We start from the raw sequence: 21,490 nt of genomic DNA on the forward strand, positions 1-21,490 counted from the left end.
GAATATCCACGATAGAATGGCTTGGAGTTTATCTACTTAAAATCAAAATACTTCACTTCTTTAGGAACTCCTTAGACACTCTGCCAAAGCCTAGTGACTCTACGGCAATTTGAAGAGTTTTTATCAGTCCATGGTAACATGCAGCCTTCCCAATACGCTAGAATCTTTTTCAGGTCTTTTTGTGCCTGGCTTTAATTTTTGACCAGTCTTCAGGATGTGCAGTGGATCTCCTGGATAATGTCACATTCTGAGTATGGCTCCATAAGGAAGATTTATAAAACTGACCTTGATATCAAGCCTCACTCTACTGCAAATAGAAAACAGGAGAGACAGACAGCGTGTCTGTGGCATCACCCCTAGCATCTCATTTTGAACAGTAAATGTAATGCCTTGTCTACAAAAATGACAAGGCTGTATCAGGTGTGTGGGCTGGCCTCTTGATAAAGAGAAAAATGCTATGTTTTAGAGAAGGCAATGCCTAATGAATAAAGAGCCCAGGCTCTGGAATCAGACAGACACATTTCCCTTAACCTCCCTAAATACAACCAAGTTACTTAAGCTCCCTTAACCCCAGGTTTCACATCTATAAAATAGATTATTGTAACTACCACAGGATTATTAGCACTGGTAAATGAAACAGCTTTTGTAAAGTGATATCTAACATGTAATAATTATTATGAACCTACGAATGACAGAGGATGGCAATAGAGATACTGATGAAGGAAAAGAGAGCAATGTGTCCATGGTGCTGCTGTTATACATCTGAGCATCATGTAAACAACTTCTTCAAAGTCTGTTTCATTCATCTGTAGTGTAGCTGAGCTACTGTCTTGGTTCTGGGTTATCCAACAGTAGTTTTTTTTTTTCTTTTTTTAAAGCATTAATTATACTACAGTATCAATAGAACAGAACTATTAAGTTCTGTGCCATTTTGTTTGTAAGCTCTAACCATAGTTACTACATTTTTATTTTTATTTTCTTTTCGATGGAGTCTTGCTCTGTCACCCAGACTGGAGTGCAGTGGCGTAATCTCAGCTCACTGCAACCTCCGTCCCCTGGATTCAGGCGATTCTTCTGCCTCAGCCTCCCAAGTAGTTGGGATTATAGATGTCTGCCACCACACCTGGCTAATTTTTGTTTTTAGTAGAGATGGGGTTTCACCATGTTGGCCAGGCTGGTCTTGAACTCCTGACCTCAGGTGACCTGGCTGCCTCAGCCTTCCAAAGTGTTGGGATTACAGGCCTGAGCCACTGCACCTGCCATTTTTAAAAGAAAAATTTAGACTAGGTTATGAATTGTGTTTGTTGAAGAGAAAAAAACCTGTGTAAGGCTAATATATGTATATATTATATATATACATATATACATATGTATATATGTAAATTAATATAGTTATATATAAATTAAATATTTATGTATACATTTATTTATAAATATATAAATTAAAATATTTATATATAAATATATATACACACGTATGCACACACACACACACACACATACACATATATATATAGCCTATGTGAGGACTATTCTTTGAAGTCTTGAAAGACATAGCTTTGTGAAAATTATAAAGGGTTTGAGGCACTTGCTCCAGAAATACTTCCCAAAGTGACCTACTTCTGTTTTTCAGCAACTCATATCTGAGTGTTAATTTTTTTTTTTCTTTTAAAACAAAGCCCCGTCTGCTCTCATATGTCTCACTTCAGCTGTCATCTAGCTCCAGAAAAGATCAATGTTGCTCCAATGCTGGTCATTTTCCAGGACTATATGATATTAAAGGGACCTATCTAGCCTAGTGATCCTCGAGTATATGCCTGTGTGCGTGTGTGTGTGTGTGTCTGTCTTTCTGTCTGTAGTGTGGGTTTGCTTGTGAGTGGTAGAGATTGTCATTTGGTGGTGACATCTCCATTCGGTTAGGTTGTGGGAGTGGTGGTACAGACTTTTTTTTTTTTTTTTTTTTTTTTTGGCCTCCTCCATAGGGGACATAGTTTGAGAAACTCTGGCCTGGCAATTTAATGCTCTGTGCAGTTTAATGGTGATAAAACTGAAGAAGGCAAGAGTGAGGCTTGAGTCTTGGAGGTTATAAAACTCCTGAAGAAGGCAAGAGTGAGGCCTGAGTCTTGGAGAGAAAGTGGTTGTCAGTGCCTGAAAGGCCTTCGGTTTAATTTGAAGCCAGAGGCCACATTGATAAAGTCTGCCCCGAAAGTCATTGCTTGTCTGCGCGAATGCTCCAGGGGTTTACCCGGCGGAGCCTGGGGGCCACGTGAGCTCACTTTCTTTCGTTTTCTACCCGGCAGCCTGGAATACTGCCTTCCTGAAACCCCTTTTCATCAGCTAGCGATTCCTGGAAAGGCTTCAAGATTTTTATGTTTCTCAGAACCTAGCAATAACTTGGAAAAGTTTTCCGAGTAACAGTGATGCATGGGTGTCTGGGGGCAGAGAAGGAGCAAGGTGCCTTTTTTGAGGACCTGTGGCATGCAAATGACTTATCAGAATGAACACAGTATAACAGTAAACACCGTTTCTTATAGAGGTGAAATAATTCTCACTCCACAGAGACGGAAGTGACCCGAAGCTAGCAGTCTCCTCTATTTGCTTGTGTGACACCGAGCATGTCAGATCAGGGTGTAGGAAACTATGCCTAGCGCAGAGGAGGGTAAAGGAAGTAGGGAGTCTGGTGGCTGCGGCATTCTGGAGCAGCGCAGGGTCTCTCGAGCTTCCAGCCACTGGCAGAGGAACCCTTTGGGGCTTGAAAGGGAAACGCAGCCACTCAGCCGCTTCGACTGCGGCGGCGACGAAGAAACCAAAACAGGGTGGGGCGGGGTGGGTGGTGCTCTGTAGTGGAAGGCGCCCGCTGGGTGAGGTCTTTGCGTCTGGCGGGGGGCTAGGACGGTCAGCCCAGGAGGAGGAAAGGCGCGTCCCGCCTCCAGCTGTAGGGCCAGGCGGCGGCGCCCGCTGGCGTCGCTTTCACTCTCCTGGTCCGCCTCGGTGCAGGCCGGGCTGGGCGGGCCGGGCGGCGCTCGGGGGCCGGGCTCGGAGTCCCCACTTTTCCTCCCTCCTTTCCTCCTCTCGGGGCCGTCCCGAGCGGCCGGGCCAATGGGCGTGGAGAGGAAGGGAGCGGGAAGCGGGGCGCATTGGGCCGGGCCCTCCTACGGCGCCCGTGGCTGCAGCGCCAGCGCCAACGCCAAGTTTGCGCCCCGAGAGTTTGCGCCGGTTCGTGTCCCCCGGTCTCCGGTTCGCTCCCCCGCGAGCCAGGCGGCCGTGCGCCCCTCGGGGCAACCACCCACGAGCACCCGGGCGGGAGGACGCCGAGCAGGGGGTGTTGCAGGCTGGGACCGGGGCAGCCACCTCCCGAAGATGCAGGATGGCAGCAGAGCCGCAGCCGTCCAGCCTCTCCTACCGCACCACGGGCTCCACCTGCCTGCACCCGCTCAGCGAGCTCCTGGGCATCCCGCTGGACCAGGTAACTGTGGGCCGCGAGCGCAGCGACCCCAGCTCCCCAGCGATCGCGGGCGTGGGGCGGGCGAAAGTGTTATCCACCGTCCCTCCGCCTCCATGGCGAATTTTACAGCCACACACTAGACAGTTGGCTTTTTTTTTTTTCCTTCTTGAGTTGATGTTAGTGTTTTTGTGTGAAAAATATTGGTACAGCCTGCGCGGCAAGTTCGACTGACTGAACTTTTTTTTTTTTTTTTTTTTTTTTTTTTTTTTTTTAAGATTTTTTCTTTAAGTTTGGGATTGCCTCGTTTCCTGTAATCAAGTTCAAGTTCTGAAGTAGTCTGATAAATGAAACCAGAGTTTCTTTCATCAGTGTCCTCAAGTCGTTATTATTTTTAACTTAGATGACCCTACTTAAAAAATAAGGGCGATTAATCTGTAGACTGTAGTCTATAGATTTTGAATGCAAGACCTGGGTTTTAGACTTCTGCGGCGAGGCTTGTTCAGGGGTGACAGTTACTTTGTACCATGTGTGATGCGGGACACACAAGGACACTTCGGTTTTCCCAGGGTTCGGTTGGCTCATATGCCTGGGGCTGGAGCTTCTGAGTAGGACAGGTTAGTGGGACGAGAGGGGCCCCAGTAAAGTTATTTGAACTGTCCAGGAATTATCTACAACCATTAAAATTAAAAATGGCAACAACAGCGATTCCTGGCAAGAAACCTTCCTGAAGATGAAGCCCGTCTTACGCATTTCCTTGTCTCTTCAGGTGCTGCAGGCTAGGTCTGCGGGATACTTAATAGTGACCCAATCAGTAAATGTTGATTTAAATGGAAATGGGCAGGGCATGCGGGGGGAGGACCCAATGCGCTCCTGTTTTCTTTCATGCTTTTTGCCCGGTTTTCTTCCCCTTCCTCTCACCAGTGCTCCTTTTCCTTTCCTTTTAACAAGAGCACACCTGCTGCCCTTTCCGCACACCCCTTCAGCAACGAGAAAGTGAAACCTGGACATTTGCCTTATTCGGGTCCTGTTTACTGAGCCACCCTCATACCTGGCTCACTCTGAGGACCTGACTGAGAACTCCACCTGACACGACCATTGTGTTCTCATCAGTCGCAAAATCGAGAAAGTCAGGAACTTGGGAAGGGTTTCAGGTGCCAAAGCATTTGTGCTTTTGTAAATTACTCTTTAGTTTCTGGTGAGGATGAGATAGACCCAGGGACCCAGGCAGAGGCAGACATAATAGCAAATTCTTTAGTTCTGAAATTAAATAAAACTCATAGCTGAATTTCCTTAAGGGGAGTTTGTTTTGTACTTACCTCTCCACTCCCTATCAGAGGGTATTTTAATTGCATTTTCTCTTCTAAGCTCTTCTACATAGCTAGAAAGCCTCCAGGAAGGCTTTTTGTATGGCTACAGGACCGTGACAAGTTACGGCTGGGAGGTGCTAGAATAATGTTTTTAATGTCTTTCAATTGCATCGCCTACTTTCCTATAAAGGTAATTCTGGTTTTAATTCATAAAAAGGAACAAAAGAGCCTTATGGATGTTTAAGACTGGGAGGGAGGGAGGGACTTCCGGGGTAAACCGAAGGAGAAATGTTTGCCATGGCCAGGAGCACCTGAGATCTCTTGGCTCTTGGGTCAGTCTGACCACCCTCCAGCAGGAGCGAGTCTGGATGACCCTTGGTGGAAGAAGCACTTAAAAGGCAGTGCCCCAGGTAGCTTATTTTAGGCCCAAGGAGGCTACATTGTGACTTGCGAGTTTGGAAGCTTTGTGTGTTTTTCCCTTTCACATTTTTAAGGCTTTTTAAGGGCTTAGATGTCAGACTGACCTGGGTGCAATTCCAGCTCTGCCAGCAAACTTCCCTTCGTGACTGCCAGCTGGTACTGTACCCTCTTGGAGCCTCAGCATCCTTGTGTAAAATGGGAGATGACAATAAGACCTACATTTTGAGGTTGAGAAATTTTATATGATGTAAAATGCCTTACATTAGGAAGGTTCTTGTATCAGACAGGGTGCTTGCAGGAAACAGGAACCAACCCCATTGGCTGAAATGAACGAACTTTAATGAATTACTTAGAGGGGCATGGGCAAGGTTAAGGGAATCAACAAAGGATGTTGAGGTGCTGAGATCAGAAGTAGGGGGCAGCTGAAAGGGAAAGTGGAGGAACTTCACTGCCATTTGTGAGAGCAGGACCAGCTTGGACGTCGTGAAGAATAAGAGAGAACCTCAGTCCTTCTTCCTACCTTGTAGCCTTTTCATCTCTTCATAGTGACCCCCAAAAGTTACTGGCCTCAGCCTGCAGGGGCTCCTCCTATGGCACAGGACAGGCAGGGTAACGGTGGAGCCAGATCTGAGGGGTAACCCGAGGATAAGAGTGCAGGCCTTGATACGTGTTTGCTCCTGTCCTATTAGAGAGTGACTTTTGATTGGTCTGGGATATGCTCAAAATTATAAAATAAATATCTCAAGTTACTCAAATAGGTTTTTTGTATGCCTCTTAAGGACACTGAATCATTTTCCTAATGTCTTAACATCCTAATTCCTGATTGATTGCACTCCTGTGAATGTCTTTAGCCTCTGGATCCTGTGTCAAGTAGTTTATTATCAGCAAAAATGGAAATACCTGGTAAGCATTCTGCTTCGTATGTGGAGAACTCTTTATTCATTCTTTTTCATCTGATTCTTGCATTTATCTGTTCTGTTAACTTTGTGGCATCCTTAAATAGGAAAGCCTGAATGGTTAGGACTACACTCAGGAAAAGTCTATGATTTTTTTTTTCCAGGGACTTTGATTAGTCTGACATCCTTCTAAAGATGTGAAATGTGGCCGGGCGCGGTGGCTCAAGCCTGTAATCCCAGCACTTTGGGAGGCCGAGGCGGGTGGATCACGAGGTCAGGAGATCGAGACCATCCTGGCTAACATGGTGAAACCCCGTCTCTACTAAAAATACAAAAAACTAGCCGGGCGTGGTGGCGGGCGCCTGTAGTCCCAGCTACTCGGAGGCTGAGGCAGGAGAATGGCGTGAACCTGGGAGGCGGAGCTTGCAGTGAGCCGAGATCGCGCCACTGCACTCCAGCCTGGGTGACACAGAGCGAGACTCCGTCTCAAAAAAAAAAAAAAAAAAAAAAAAAAAAAAAGATGTGAAATGTAAAATTATCTCCCTTAATTAGAGACAGATAGAGCATAGTAATTCAGATGCAGAATACAGGAAATGGGATGATGACTTGTGGGCCTCTCTAGGTGCTTCAAAGATAAGCTTGTTGAAAACTTTATTTCTAAATGATGGGCCCCTGTCCAGTGAGCAAGTACAGAGCTACGGTAGTTAGTAGGATTACTCCAATAAAAACCTTCACTTAGGATAAATTAGGCAAGCACTTTTCTTTCCCATTTTGGGGGAATCAAGGAATCATCTGCTCCTGTCCTCCCCACTTTGTTTTGGTTGTGGAGTGTAACTTGATGTGCCTTTAAACTAAAGGTTTGCAAGATTGATTCAGTTGCCAAAACAGATGATAATGTTGACGTTAGTACTTTGTGTAGTGCACAGTTATGTCCTAGGAGATGTGAAAGCTGAAATGGAAAGTTTTTCCAGGCTTTAAGGAACTTCCAGTTTGGTGGTTGGAAATTCTGCCCACCACCAAAGCATTTTTGGGGTATTTTACCTGATGGTGACCCCAAACTCTGTGTGTGTGCGTGCATGAAGTATGAATTCAGGGTTACACTAGGACTCTCTGAGGTGTTTCCCGCCCCCCCCCCCCCATTTAGCTTCAGCAGAAAAAGGGGCAACGGGAAAATAGACCAGGAGATAAGAATCCAGGAAATAATTTTGAGGTTAAAACAGCGAATGTTTAGGATTATTAATGTAAGCTTCTGTCACCATTTAAAAGTCTGAATGAATGAAGACCAGCTTTAAAGACGTGGCACTCCATACTAATGGTGATACCAGGAGTAAGTTTGATTATTTCACCTGGGCCCATGACTACAACATTTCTTTCTTTCTTTCTTTTCTTTTTTCTTTTTTTTTTTTTTTGAGACAGAGTCTAGCTCTGTCACCCAGGCTGGAGTACAGTGGTGCCATCTTGGGCTCACTGCAAGCTCCGCCTCCCAGGTTCACGCAATTCTCCTGCCTCAGCCTCCGGAGTAGCTGGGATTACTGGAGCATGCCACCATGCCTGGCTAATTTTTGTATTTTTATTAGAGATGGGGTTTCACCATGTTGGTCAGGCTGGTCTCGAACTCCTGACCTTGTGATCCACCCACCTCGGCCTCCCAAAGTGCTGGTATTAGAGGCGTGAGCCACTGCACCCTGCCGACTACAAAGTTTCTTTACCTCTCTGGAGCTGTCAGTCCTGGTTGCTTCCCTTGGCCATGCTTGCAAAGCCCAGCCTTCAGTTCTCTTCTTATCTAAGTCTTGTCCTTCATTAAAAGCTCAGCTCACATTCCAGTCATTGTTAAATCAATTAAATATTTATTTAATGCTGTTAGTGCCAGGTACCTGGCCATGTGGTAGAAATACAAGGATGAAAAAAAATCAATGTCCCCATCCTACAAGGGCTTATATACTCTAGAGGAAACAAAAGGCCGATGTAAGTGTATAGGCTGTATATGGTCACAGACCTGTGTAGGCGCTGTACAGGTTTGTAGATGGTGCCGTGGTAGAATAGAGAAGGGATGCCCACAGGACATGCTGGACTCATGTAGAATTGACTGTTTACATTTAATGCTTGGTAAATGTGACCTTCTATTGTTAGTTATCTTGCTGGGTTTATAAGCTTAATTCCAAACTAACTTAAAGTCTCTTTGTAGTCAAGGCTTGAGTTCCCATGGAACTTTATTTATGGATCCTGAGATCTAAATTTCATGTAATTTTCACAAGTCTTGAAATGCTCTTCCGTAGATTTTTTTTTTAACCCTTTAAAATGTAAAATGCATTTGTAGCATGTAGGCCACACAGAAACAGGCAGTGGGCTGGATTTGGCCTGATAATCAGATCTCCTCAAATATGGTGCATGGATTGTCATCAGAATCTTCTGCCATGGGTGTTTCTGGGATCCCGCCCTATCCTGCTGAATTTGAATATCAGGGTGTGAGGGCACTTCCCGAGTGATTCTTATGCCAACTAAAGTTTGAGAGCCATTACTGTAGTCAAGGGAGGATATTGCGGGGTTTAAGTTGTGAAAAGATTTTCATTTTGTGAAGGGGTATGGAAGGTCCTCACTGAAGGAGGTAGGGATGGAGGAGGAAGCAGGGGTTTTGCGGATGAGTGCAGGGTTAGAGAAGTATTTAAGGGAAATTGAGCAAGCACTGACAAGGTCAGTTGAATGAGCCGCTGAATATAATCAACCTACTGACAATTATACATTTTTAGACCGATGAATATGCACAAATACGTGCTTTGTTTCTTTCAGCAGCTCCTTTCAGGAGCAAAAGTGAAACAGAAGTTTTCAGAGAAGGTTGTTGGGAAGTTAAGAAGCTCGGATGTTAAAAGATGCTGACAAATGGTTGGTGGTGATAAGAGTGAAGAGGAAAACTTCTTGAGATGGTGGTTCGTGGAGGGGCAGGTACAGAGGAAGTGAGAGAGCTGGAGGGCTGGGATATGCGAGTGAAGGATTTCTAGTGAAGTCTTTCTGGGTGATGATGAAAATCGGGGTATGCACCTGTGGGTTGACCGGGGTGAAAGTCTGTTCACTGTAGCAAGCAGGGGAAATGGGGTATTTGTATTTGATGGATTGTCCTTCTTGACATTGACGGTATCCAGGTGAATTTGGGGAGTTGCGGTGGAAAAAACTCTGAGGTCCCTAAGGTGTCCAGGAATATGGAGGAATCACCAGAGGTGGGTAGATTCTGAAAGCAGGAAGAGGGAGCAGAGAGGGTGTGACCTGGCCTGCTGTCTGTCATGCACTCAGCCTGCACCTCTGCCTGCATCTTCTCACATAACATTAGGAGTGTGGGGGAGTCTGGAGGGACGAAAGGTTTCCTATGAGGATAGTGGAAGGAAAATAGTACAAAGCGGCTGGGCTTGGTGGCTCACGCCTGTAATCCCAGCACTTTGGGAGGCCGAGGGGGGCCAGATCACCTGAGGTCAGGAGTTTGAGACCAGCCTGGCCAACATGGTGAAACCCCATCTTTACTAAAAATTCAGAAATTAGCCAGGTGTGGTGGTGCATGCCTGCAGTCCCAGCTACTCGGGGGGCTGAGGCAGGAGAATCACTTGAACCCAGGATGGGGAAGTTGCAGTGAGCCAAGATTGTGCCACTGTGCTCCAGCCTGGGTGACAGAGCAAGACTCCATCTCAAAAAAAAAAAAAAAAAAAAAAAAAAAAAAAGAGAAAAGAGAAAAAGAAAACAGTGCAAAGCAGCAATGGGGGGTTCTGGGAAAGCCCTGACCTGCTGCTTCTGACCTTGGCTTTGCTGTCATGGTGGTAAAATGAGAACAGAGGGCGGGCTTTGTGAAGGTCAGCAGTAGAAAGGAAGGGAGTGGGAATATGAGTCACAGAGGAGGGGGAGAAGGAAGTCAGGGGCAGCACATGGATGCAAGTTGAGAAGTGGCTCTTGCAAAACGCGAGTGAGGGTTGGAGAGGTGTGGGAGGGGTCTAGGCAGCTAGGGTGGCCCCCTAGGGTCTCAGAACCCTGATGAAGCAGTGTCCAGTGACTGATTTTGAACTTTGCAGTCCTTCCTGGAGCTGCACGTTCATGTGGTGGAAAGTTCCTTTGTGGTTCTGAAGAGCTTGCTGGTGGCAGGTGGGGGGGCCTTTTGGAAGCAGCCTGAGGGCATTGAATGTGGATGTGTTGGGGGTAAGATGGTGAGGTATAAACCCCCAGGTCCACACAGTTGCAGAGGACAGGGCTGGTGGAGTTGGGGACCGTCCCTCTGAGCCTGTGTGAGGATGGGCCATCTCCATGGTGGAGAATTCCGGGTAAGTCCAGAAGGTGGGCTGGCCTACTGGAAACTGCTGGCTGGTGTCACAGTCTGGTGGCTAGATTTGACAAAAATTGAAGGGAGGACAGAGAGATCACAGGTATGGCCATATATTCCCTGGCCATTTGAAGCAGAGGCCTAGTGTGTCCTGGAGCTTTAGCCTTCCTGTCATGGAACAAGAGGTGGTTCTTCACAACTTGGCCTCAGTTTACCTGTCTGGCTTAAGGACACTGACAACTCCATACATTGAATGCTTATGCTCCCAGCACTGCTCTGCATGCATTCTCTCAGTTAATACAGTACTAAAAGTTATTCCCCAAATTTCTTCCTTCTTTCCCCCAATTTTTTCTTTCTTTTTTTTCTTCTTTCCTCCTTCCTTTTCTCTCTTTTCTTTCTGAGATGGGATCTCACTCTGTTGCCTAGGCTAGAGTACGCTGGCTTGATCATGGCACCCTGCAGTCTCAAACTCTTGAGCTCAAGCAATCCCCCTGCCTCAGCTTCCCAAGTAGCTGGGACTAAAGGTGCACACCACCCCACCTGGCTAATTTTTTTGTATTTTTTGTAGAGATGTGGTCTTGCCATGTTGCCGAGGCTGGTCTTAAACTCCTGGCCTGAAATGATCCTCTCGCCTCAGCCTCCCAGAATGTGGGGATTATAGTCATGAGCTACCACACCCAGCCTGTTCCCCAAATTTCAAGTTAGGAAGCAGCCCCCAGGGCTTATGTTACTTGCTTGTAGCTGGGCAGGGGCAGAGGCAGGACCTGAACTCAGGTCTGTCACTGGAGGCCGTGCTCCTGGTTGCTGCACTGCATCCCAGCACCGTTTTCCCTGTGTGCTGTGCTTCCACCACAGTGGACTGTTTACTTCCTATCCCTCAAACACGGTGTGTCTTTCACACCCTCCAGCCTCTGCACACACACACTTCCTTCTCCTTGGAGGTTTATTCCTCGTCCTGGTCCTCAATTCCTATTTCCAGGCTGGACCCTGAAATCCTTTCCTCCTCTTTTCCCTCTGCAACCCAGTTCTCCCTCCCCACCAGGGCCAAATGGACCCCTTCTTTCTCTGTTTCTCCATAGCATTCTGTCCATATTCCATTGCTCTGCCTTTCACTTTACGTCTTCGATATTTATTGGTCTTCCTGTCCTGCCTGACTGAGGCTTCTTGCCATAGTTACTTATTGAGCGCTGTGTGCTAGTGGGCTAAATGGAGATACAGAGATTAGTGAATTACCTGTGCCTTCTATGAGATAGACGTGTAGACACTTGGTAAACTGCTGTTTGCCTGTAAGCCTTGAAATACATGTGCTCAACGCACACACCATTGCCGGAGGACGCGGGGCCTCGGCATCTCTGGGCCTCTCCTGAGACGGTGCTGGGGGAGAACTTCCTGGGAGCAGCTGCTTTAGAAGCAGGAGGGAAATTAGAGGGGAGAGGGACCAGATGAGACCGTCAGAATATTCTGGGAGGAAGAGAAGAGAGTCACATTCTTTGTGGGCAGGGATCGTTATCCAAAAAGAAAATATCAACAAATTGAATGTAAACATCGGATTGTCTTTTATTAGTGATTCATGAATCAGGCATCATCCCATCTGTAAAATGGCAAGGCTGAGCTGAGCTGAAGAGGTGGACTTTACAGGTAGAAAAGGCTGAAGAAAGCAGAAGCAAAGAATAAGAAGCAAAGTTACTTTCCTTATAAGATTAAAAAAGATGGGACTTCCTTATACTGGCTCAGGTAGCCTGGGCCCCTTTTCTGTTGGTTGCTGTGAAGCTCCTGTTTTTTTTTTTTTTTTTTGAAAACGGGCCCATTGTAAAGTTGTTTGTTTATATAGCTCCTAGTACCAGTGACTCCATTCTGGTTTGGTCTGGTCTGTGGGGCCTAGTGCAGGAGCTCGATCCAAAACAATCGTTCCTTATTAATTTTATTTAACACCACCCAGGATACATCTTCGTCATCTTTGTATGCTTAGGACAAAGTAGGAGCTAAATACATGTTTGTTGAATTGAAATGGAATTTTATTTACATTTTTGGATTGGAATGAATGACTTAATTAAGATAAAATTGGGAGCCAGTTCTTTTCACCAACTGAATTAGGCCTGTTTATTATTTGGAACCTGAATATCAGATTAAATGGGCCTAATTTCTAATTTGAAAATTAATTCATGGCTCAGTTGCTGATAGTGAAATGTTTATCTTGGATTATTTAAAGATGGCATACTCCATTCCCATTTTCATTGTGTGCAGTTCATATACTCATCACCTCCAGTTATAAATGCAGCTATTAGTATCATTTTTTTTGGCCCAGTTTTTTCAGATTTCTGTGAACATGTAGAAATTTCCTTTAGCAGTCTAAAGTCAAGTCATACATACAAAAGATGCCATATAGTCAAATACTCTCAAGTATTCTGTAGCTTGGCTTTGGAATTACATTTTTTTGTTTTATATTTACTTTTTATTGAGACAGGGTCTTGCTGTGTTGCCCAGGCTGGTCTTGAACTCCTGGGCTTAAGTGATCCTCCTACCTTAGCCTCCCAAAATGCTGGGATTACAGGCGGAAGCTACCATACCCAGCTAGGAATTACATTTATAAAGGAAAATTTCATTAAAAGATTATATCTAAAGAGATAAAATCTGGAAATATCTTTTGTACCAGTGACTTGTATAAAGAATTCAGTCTGTGTCACTTAGTAACAGTGACTGTGTGCTTTTCAACGGTTTTCTATTTTAAGTCAGCTCTTTTAGTAAACAAGATAAAGGGATAACTTATTGCAGTCTCATTAATAACAATTTCTAGTAGTTTTGCCATGCAAACACAAAGATAGAGAGTCATCAGTGGGAAAAGTAACTCCAAATAGTTTGTGCTGGTTAAAAATGTGCTTTATTAAAAGATAACTATTTCTTTGGGCTTGAGAAATATAACTATCTGCAAAAAGATTAATTCATTAACCTATTTGCATTGTGATTTTTAGTTATCAAAAAAAAAAGAAAAGAAAAGAAAAGAAAAAAGGCCCTTGGTGAATCATTTATCAACTTCCTTTTATTAGTGGAGCTCTGTTTTTAATTGTTTAAAGTTATCAGTGGTTAATCTTTTATGCATTAGTAAAACTGATTAATTTGAGAGATGGGTTTGAAAGTCCACAATCACCTTAAAGGGTTTAATGAAGGTTTCTGGGCTGATATTGCTGGGGATTTCCAGCAAACTACCATTTTATTATAAATATTCCACTCTCAGGTTTATTTACCAAAAAAACACAAACAAACAAAAAAACAAAACAGGGAACTCAGGTTCTAATGTAATTTGGAGAAAGGCAAGGGTACCTTGGAAAAGTTTGTGTTCAAGTTGTCCTAAACTCTTATTTCAAACAAGGAGTTAAAATCTTAAAATATTCTGTTATGTATTTATTTATTTTTTAGCTTTGTCTCATTCATCATTCTGTGGCTGACTTGAAACAGGTAAGTCAGCAAAGGTAAACAGCAAAAGGTTGCTAAGACTTACAGGAAGTTACTAAACTCAAAAGTCATTTCATGAAATTTCATGAAGTGGTTTAACTGTGAGTGTCACTAGATTGGCACTTCTTTGTTCCTAAGACTCCCCACCCCCTACCCCCTACCCCGGTATTCTTTTTTGCTCTCTGTTTTCATTTTATTTATCTATCACATTCTTTTAAATTTTTATTTTTTATTGATTTTTTAAAAGCTTTTATTTTATACAGATACAGTTTACAAAAATCACTTTTCCGGCCGGGCAGGGTGGCTCATGCCTGTAATCCTAGCACTTGGAAGGGCCAAGGCAGGTGGATCACTTGAGGTCAGGAGTTCGAGACCAGCCTGGCCAACGTGGTGAAACCCCGTCTCTAATAAAAATACAAAAATTAGCCGGGTGTGGTGGTGCACGCCTGTAGTCCCAGCTACTTGGGAGGCTGAGGCAGGAGAATTGCTGGAACCCAGGGAGGCGGAGGTTGCAGTGAGCTGAGATCACGCCACTGCACTCCAGCCTGGATGACAGTGTGAGACTCCATCTCAAAAAAAAAAAATCACTTTTCCGATTAGGTAGTACAGGCACTTACTATCGAAGTCACAAGCAGAAAATGGGATATAAGGAAAGGTCCATCTCTTTCACCGCTGCTTCCCCTGTTTCCAGCTGGCCCGATTTCCATGGTTCAGTTGCATGGTTTCAGAGATAGTCTGTGTCTACATATGCCCAGAATCTTTTTGTCTCATTTTTTGACATAAGTGATAGCCTATGGTTCCCTCCCTCCCTCCCTCCTTCCCTCCCTTCCTTCTTTTCTTCCTTTCTTCTTTTCAACTTAACAATGTCTCTTAGGGATTGATTCATGTCTGTATAGATAGAGCTCTGGTGACTTTTGAACTTCCTTTCTGCCTTTTCTGAAAGCTTTGTTTCTGTTCTTCCAGTCATGGTTTTGTGTTATGAGAAAAATCTGGAATTATAACTCCCCCACAAACTGGGAAGGAGCTGAGAGACCAAAGAATGACTCAGACAAGTCCAACTTGGCAAGTAGATGAATTTATTAGGACTTATATATGGGATACTCCTGGGTGGCAGCAGGACAGCTCTAGACATCTTCATCACCTCTTGTGTCTAAATTGCTTTGGAGATGATTTTCTGGCTCTTTGCCTCCTGTGTTTGAGTGATGCAATTGTGTATTTTTTTTTTTTGGATAGGTTCACAGATACTCTCTGGGATGTTTGGGTTCTCGGGGACACCTGCTCCTTGGCTGGGCACCATGACCTTGGCTGACTGCCCAGCCTTCAAGGTTCAAGCAGCGGACGTACACCCTTAAATAACCTGGTGGGGGACTGGTCACCCTACACTTTCTCCTTTAACAAATGCTGCAAATGGTGGTGGTGGGGGAGTGAGAGGGTTGGAGAGGGGTCCTTTCATGGTGACACTGCCTCCTCTGCTCACATTCCCAGGAATATGGACACCCTGGAGTGCTACTTACAATGGGATCTGTGAGGGGAAGAGCAATGAGCTGGGGGAGGCAGAAGACTTGGGGTTTGTTTCCAGTGTCCCCTTAAATGGAGAGAAGTGACTTGGGATATGGGCGTAAGGACATTAACTCTTCCCTTATCTCTTGTGCCTTAGGGATAAAAATGACTCTGCCTCCTACTGGCCTGGTGGCAGTAGACTTCTCTAGAATTCTTGATATCCCCATCTCCTGGAAACAGTGCTCTTTAAGACCAGTTTGGCTCTGGAATTTCAAGACCTTCGACCTTAGTTCAAAAGGGTTGGTTTTAGCTTGTAAAAGAACACATTTTGAAGGTAAAGATGACAAACCAAGACTTTTTTTCTTCCAATTTTAGTGGACTTAGCTAAAAAGATTGTACCTCTATAATTTGCTTTCTTGTTTCTCCAAATGAAATGTGTGCCATTCACCACATGTTGGGTGAACTGAGTTGGCCTTTGGGGCTCTGGAATCTTCTATCTTCTTTCACCTCACCTAGAGTAAGGCCAGGATGCCTTAGGAACATGTGAACTATACTCTGGCAGAAAGATGTTGCAAAGAGCTTCTATTTTTTGTCCATTAGGAATGTTGAGGTGTTTATAGCCTCCTTTCTGCATTCTAGTAAAAGATAATTGCCTATTGTCTCCAAACAATAAATGTTAACTTACCTGCATATTATTTTATTATTTTATGTTTTTTGGGACAGAGTCTCACCCTGTTGCCCAGGCTGGAGTGCAGTGGCATGATCTTGGCTCACTGCAACCTCCGCCCTTTGGTTTCAAGAGATTCTCCTGCCTCAGCCTCCCAAGTAGCTGGGATTATAGGTGCCCGCCACCACACCTGGCTAATTTTTGTATTTTCAGTAGAGACAGGGTTTCACCATGTTGGCCAGGCTGGTCTCAAACTCCTGACCTCGTGATCTGCCTGCTTCAGCCTCCCAAAGTGCTGGGATTACAGTCATGAGCCACCACGCCGGGCCCTGCACGTTATTTAACAAAAAGGAGGGAAATCAACATTTATACAGAATTAAATTCAGAAAGTCAGTTTATATAAATTGTGGAAGGAAGGACAAAAAGAGGGTTTTCTTCTTTCTTATTCATGTATGCAGACTGGGGAAGAGTTTACAAAAAGGAAATAAAAGACTATGTTTTCTTGTTTTTGTTTTTAGTTTTTTTTGGTACTTTCATTCTTGTTGAGTTAAAGTTTACCTGGTTTCATATTTAGTTTTATTATGGTACAAAACTTAAGTTGATGTACATGGGTTTTTTTTCTGTCTACAGATGTATTTAGAGTGTCTTTAGAAAATATATTCATCTCATTACCAGTTTTGTTAGTTTAAAAGAAGGGCAAAGTGAGGCTGTATATTAGAACAATCATTTCATCAAAATAGACGGTGGAGCTCTGTTTCATCATAATGATAAAATAAAAACTTTAGCCGAATTAGATTTAAAGGAGTTAATTGAGCAATGGGTGGTTCCCGAATCAAGCAGCCTCCCAAGCCAGAGTAGGCTGTGAGACTCCAGCACGGCCACGTGGTGGAAGATTTATGGACAGAAAAAGGAAAGTGAAGTACAGGAAACGGAAGTAAGGTACAGAAATAGCTGGATTGATTACAGGATGGTGTTTGCCTTGTTTGAAGAAGGTTTGAATATTTGGATACATTTGATTGGCCAAAACTCGGTGATTGACACTAGTATGTAGGTACGGTCTGTTTACACCTCCACTTGTTGAAGTTTACGATGTACAGAAGAACATTTAGGTCGAAATTAAAATATGTAAGGAGGCAACTTTAGGATAAACTTGATTTAACATTAACAATGAATGATGAATTATTGCTGTTTCTCTTAGCTGGTTGCAATTGCAGAGAGAATCCTGAGGAAGCTAGTGGGCTATAAAACAATTTAGAAATTGACTGCTTATGACTTTTTGTGAGAGCTGAAAAACCTCTTGTATACTTGGCAACCTTCAAATGTTTGTTAGAGTAATATGTGTCTAGATTTGGTTCGCTGCTGCAAAGTTTCTAGAAGAACTGGAGAAGTTAGAAAAGAGCAAGAAAAATGGTTACAAGAACAACTAGGCTGAAAATTGCTAAACAAAAGGAAATGAACTTAAATGTCAATGAATTGACTAAGAAAAGTCACAAGATGGTAGAGTGACCATCAGTGAAGACTGGAAAATGCTAGTTAGGCAACCATAGATAGGGTGGGCCACTAATGCATCTCATTTCCTGAAGAGGGTCTTGAACTTGTTGGTCTTTAGAGAGCACCTTTGTTCTGTTATTTTGCAACGAACCTTCTTTACCTCAAGTGAAAGTGCCAAGGGTCTCATGGGCATTTCAAAAAGTGACTTGCAGGATTTTAAAAGATTGCCATTTGTTTCGTATTAGATGGAACAAATTCTTAGGTGATCTTTTCTTTTCTTTCTCTCTCTCTCTCTCTTTTTTTTTTGTTGTTGTTTTTTGAGACAGAGTCTCGCTGTGTCGCCCAGGATGGAGTGCAGTGGTGTGATCTCTGCTCACTGCAGCCTCTGCCTTCCAGGTTCAAGCGATTCTCCTGCCTCAGCCTCCCAAGTAGCTGGGATTACAGGCGCCTGCCACCATGCCTGGCTAATTTTTTTTTTTTTTTGTATTTTTAGTAGAAATGGGGTTTCACCATGTTGACCAGGCTGGTCTCAAACTCCTGACTTCAAGTGTTCCACCCGCCTCAGACTCCCAAAGTGCTGGGATTACAGGCGTGAGCCACTGTGACCAGAGAGGTGATTTTTTAAAAATAAACTTTTAATTTTGTAATATTTTTAGATTTAAAGAAAAGTTGTAGAGATAGCCAGGTGTGGAGTGTGAACCCAAAATATCTGAGACAGGTCTCAATCAATTTAGAAAGTTGATTTTGCCAAGGTTAAGGATGCATCTGTGACGCAGCCTCATGGGGTCCTGACGACATGTGCCCAAAGTGGTTGGGGTACAACTTGGTTTTATACATTTTAGGGAGAGAGGAGACATCAATCAATTTGTATAAGATGTACATTGGTTCTGTCCTAAAAGGTGGGACAACTTGAAGCAGGGGAGGGGGCTTCCAGGTAATAGGTAGATAAAAGACAAATGTTGCATTCATTTGAGTTTCTGATTAGCCTTTCACTGAATACACAATTTAGATGTGAGAGGAGCATAGAGGAACAGTCACTTTTGCTTAGTCTGGCTTAGTGAAACCATAGGGCAGAGGAAGCCATTGGATATGCATTTGTGTCACATGGGCAGAGAGATGGCTTTGAGTTCTGCTTGTCCTTTGTCCACAAGGAATCTCCTTGTGGGCAGATTGTGAGGGTGGTTTGTAGCTTTTTTATCTTTGTAGCTATCTTATTTAGGAATAAAATGGGAGGCAGGTTTACCTAATGCAGTTCCCAGCTTGACTTCCCTTTGGCTTAGTGATTTGGGGGTCCTGAAATTTACTTTCCTTTCACGGGAGGCATGTGCTTGTAAGCCCAGCTACATGGGAGGCTGAGGCAGGAGGATCCCTTGAGCTCAGGAGTTTGAGACCAGCCTAAGCAACATAGTGAGACTCCCATCTCTTTAAAAAAAAAAAAATTATAAAGATAGTATGGAGAGGTTTCACATACATCTCACCCTGGTTACCCCAGTGTTAACATCTTACATGACTGTGGTATATTTTTCAAAACTACAAAACCAATATTAGTATATAACCATTAAATAAACTTCAGACTTGAATTTCACCAGTTTTTCCATTAATGTCTTCTTTCTATTCTGGGATCTCATTACCTTACCTTATAATTCCCCTATGTAAAGTGTACAGTTCCCTTTTTTTTTTTCTTTTTTAGATGGATGGAGTTTCGCTCTTGTTGTCCAGCCTGGAGTGCAATGGTGCTCTCTCAGCTCACTGCAACCTCCACCTCCTGGGTTCAAGTGATTCTCCTGCCTCAGCCTCCTGAGTAGCTGGGATTACAGACATGCGCCATCATGCCTGGTTAATTTTTGTATTTTTAGTTGAGATGTGGTTTCACCATGTTGGCCAGGCTGGAGTGCAATGGTGCTCTCTCAGCTCACTGCAACCTCTACCTCCTGGGTTCAAGTGATTCTCCTGCCTCAGCCTCCTGAGTAGCTGGGATTACAGACATGCGCCATCATGCCTGGTTAATTTTTGTATTTTTAGTTGAGATGTGGTTTCACCATGTTGGCCAGGCTGGTCTCAAACTCCTGACCTCAGGTGATCCGCCTGCCTCAGCCTCCCAAATTGCTGGGATTACAGGTGTAAGCCACTGCACCTGGTCCAGTTCACTGTTTTTTAGTATATTCACAAGATTGTGACAATGGTATTGAATTTTAGAACATTTTCATCCCATCTAAAAGAACCTTGGATCATTAGTAGTCCTCCTTTCCTCCCATATTCTACCTCCCTATCCCCCCTTCTTCCTTAACCCTGGAAATCACTAATCTACTTTCTCTCACTCAGTTTGCCTCTCCTGGACATTTAATATAAATAGAATCATACAGTATGTGGTCTTTGTGACTGGCTTCTTACATTTCCAAGGGTCTTTGGTGATTTTTGATTGGGTGCTTATGTTCTGTTGTGCAGTATCTGTGGAAATATTTTGAGACCAGATTTAAAGTGGAATCCTTTTGATAGAATTTAGGCTCCTGCAGCTGAGGTATTCCCAATCCAGGCTCACTTAAAATGCATTTGCTGCTTTGGATTTTTGTTGACCACACACGGCATGTGAATTTAGGCCCCCAAACTCTCATTCTCAGGGGAGGCTTTGCACTTTTTGTCCCTCTACCCAGAGACAAGGCCCAAATAAGAACACATTTGCTGTTTCCCTCTGTGGGGAGGACCTCATCCCTGTAAGGTGTCTCCCTTCAGAATTTAGGAGGGGTCCTGGCTTCGGGATAAATCTTAATTTTATGCACAACCTTCGTTTCTTCCTTCCACCTCTCCCTTCTCAGCCTGCTTTGTCTCCTTTGCCCAAACTCTAGGCCACCTGGATGGATATATACCCCAGGGAAAAATGCCAGCTCCAGGCATGCTTGTATCTCTGATTTTTGGTTTTTCTTGCATTTCTGGCATCTGAGGAATCTTCTTACTTTCTGACAGTTTGGTTGTGCATGAAGTGATCAGTGTATCAGTATGAACTCATGTTTAGTTTAATATAGATACAGATGGTTACATATAAGCATATTTATAGATCGGTGTATATTCAAGGATTTGTGTGCATGCATACACACACACACATACGCGCGCGCGCACGCGTAGTTTCTTTCCGTGTCAGCTGAGACGTATACAAAAGGTGACAACACCATTAGCAACGAGTACACTTAAGCCTGGATCTTGGTTTCTAAGACCATTTTCCAGTAAAAGGATCCAGGCTTTTTGGAGAAATGCCTGATTCTAGCACTGGACCAGAATATATACAAGATGAACCTGGAACATTTTGTATGGTAGAGTGTATGGAAGAATTCCAACAGAAAAACCAAAAGTCATAAGAGTATGTCAAATGGACATAGGAGCCAACTGAAGCTGCTGTCAGTGGCCAAAGCTGCAACAGTCTGAGCAACAAAATAAAGAAGCATTCGATTATAGAAGTATAGATTAGATAGAGAAGTCTAGGCTGGCACAGTGGCTGATGCCTGTAATCCTAGCACTTTCGGAGGCCGAGACAGGCAGATCACTTGTGCCCAGGAGTTTGAGACTAGCCTGGGCATCATAACAAAACCCCATCTCAACAAAAAATGTAAAAATTAGCCGGGCATGGTGGCATATGCCTATGGTCCCAGCTATTCAGGAGGCCATGGAGGGAGGATCCCTTGAGCCCGGGAGGCAGAGGTTCCAGTGAAGCCATGATTGAGCCACTGCTGATTCCAGTGTGGGTGTCAGAGCCAGATCCTGCCTCAAAAAAAAAAACAAAAAAACAAAAACAAAAACAAAAACAAAAAACTTAGATTATAGATCTATAAATCTATAATCTATAGGTTATAGAAATTTTGGGTTGTAACTCAAAGTATAAAATAAACATCTGTGGGTTCATACCGATATAAATAAATGATTGAATAGGCAAATAAATAGAGAAAATGGACAAATCTCCCTGCAGAAGAATTGCACATAATTATGTAGACACTCACCCTTAAGATGGTGGAATGTAACTCTCCACTCCTT

The 21,490-nt window shown here is 43.8% G+C and overlaps 1 protein-coding gene across 1 annotated transcript in view; it reads left to right on the forward strand.

Moving 5' to 3' along the window:
* The first annotated feature begins 2,653 nt into the window (after positions 1-2,653).
* The window catches only part of LOC105482516 (membrane bound glycerophospholipid O-acyltransferase 1), a 111,867-nt gene continuing 93,030 nt past the window's right edge, over positions 2,654-21,490 (forward strand). The window contains exon 1 of the mRNA XM_011742648.3: positions 2,654-3,466. Coding sequence (XP_011740950.2) covers positions 3,368-3,466 — 99 coding nt within the window. The 5' untranslated portion in view covers positions 2,654-3,367. The remainder of the gene's footprint in view (positions 3,467-21,490) is intronic.

This window comes from Macaca nemestrina, chromosome 5, assembly GCF_043159975.1.
Source record: "Macaca nemestrina isolate mMacNem1 chromosome 5, mMacNem.hap1, whole genome shotgun sequence".
Taxonomy (NCBI): domain Eukaryota; kingdom Metazoa; phylum Chordata; class Mammalia; order Primates; family Cercopithecidae; genus Macaca; species Macaca nemestrina.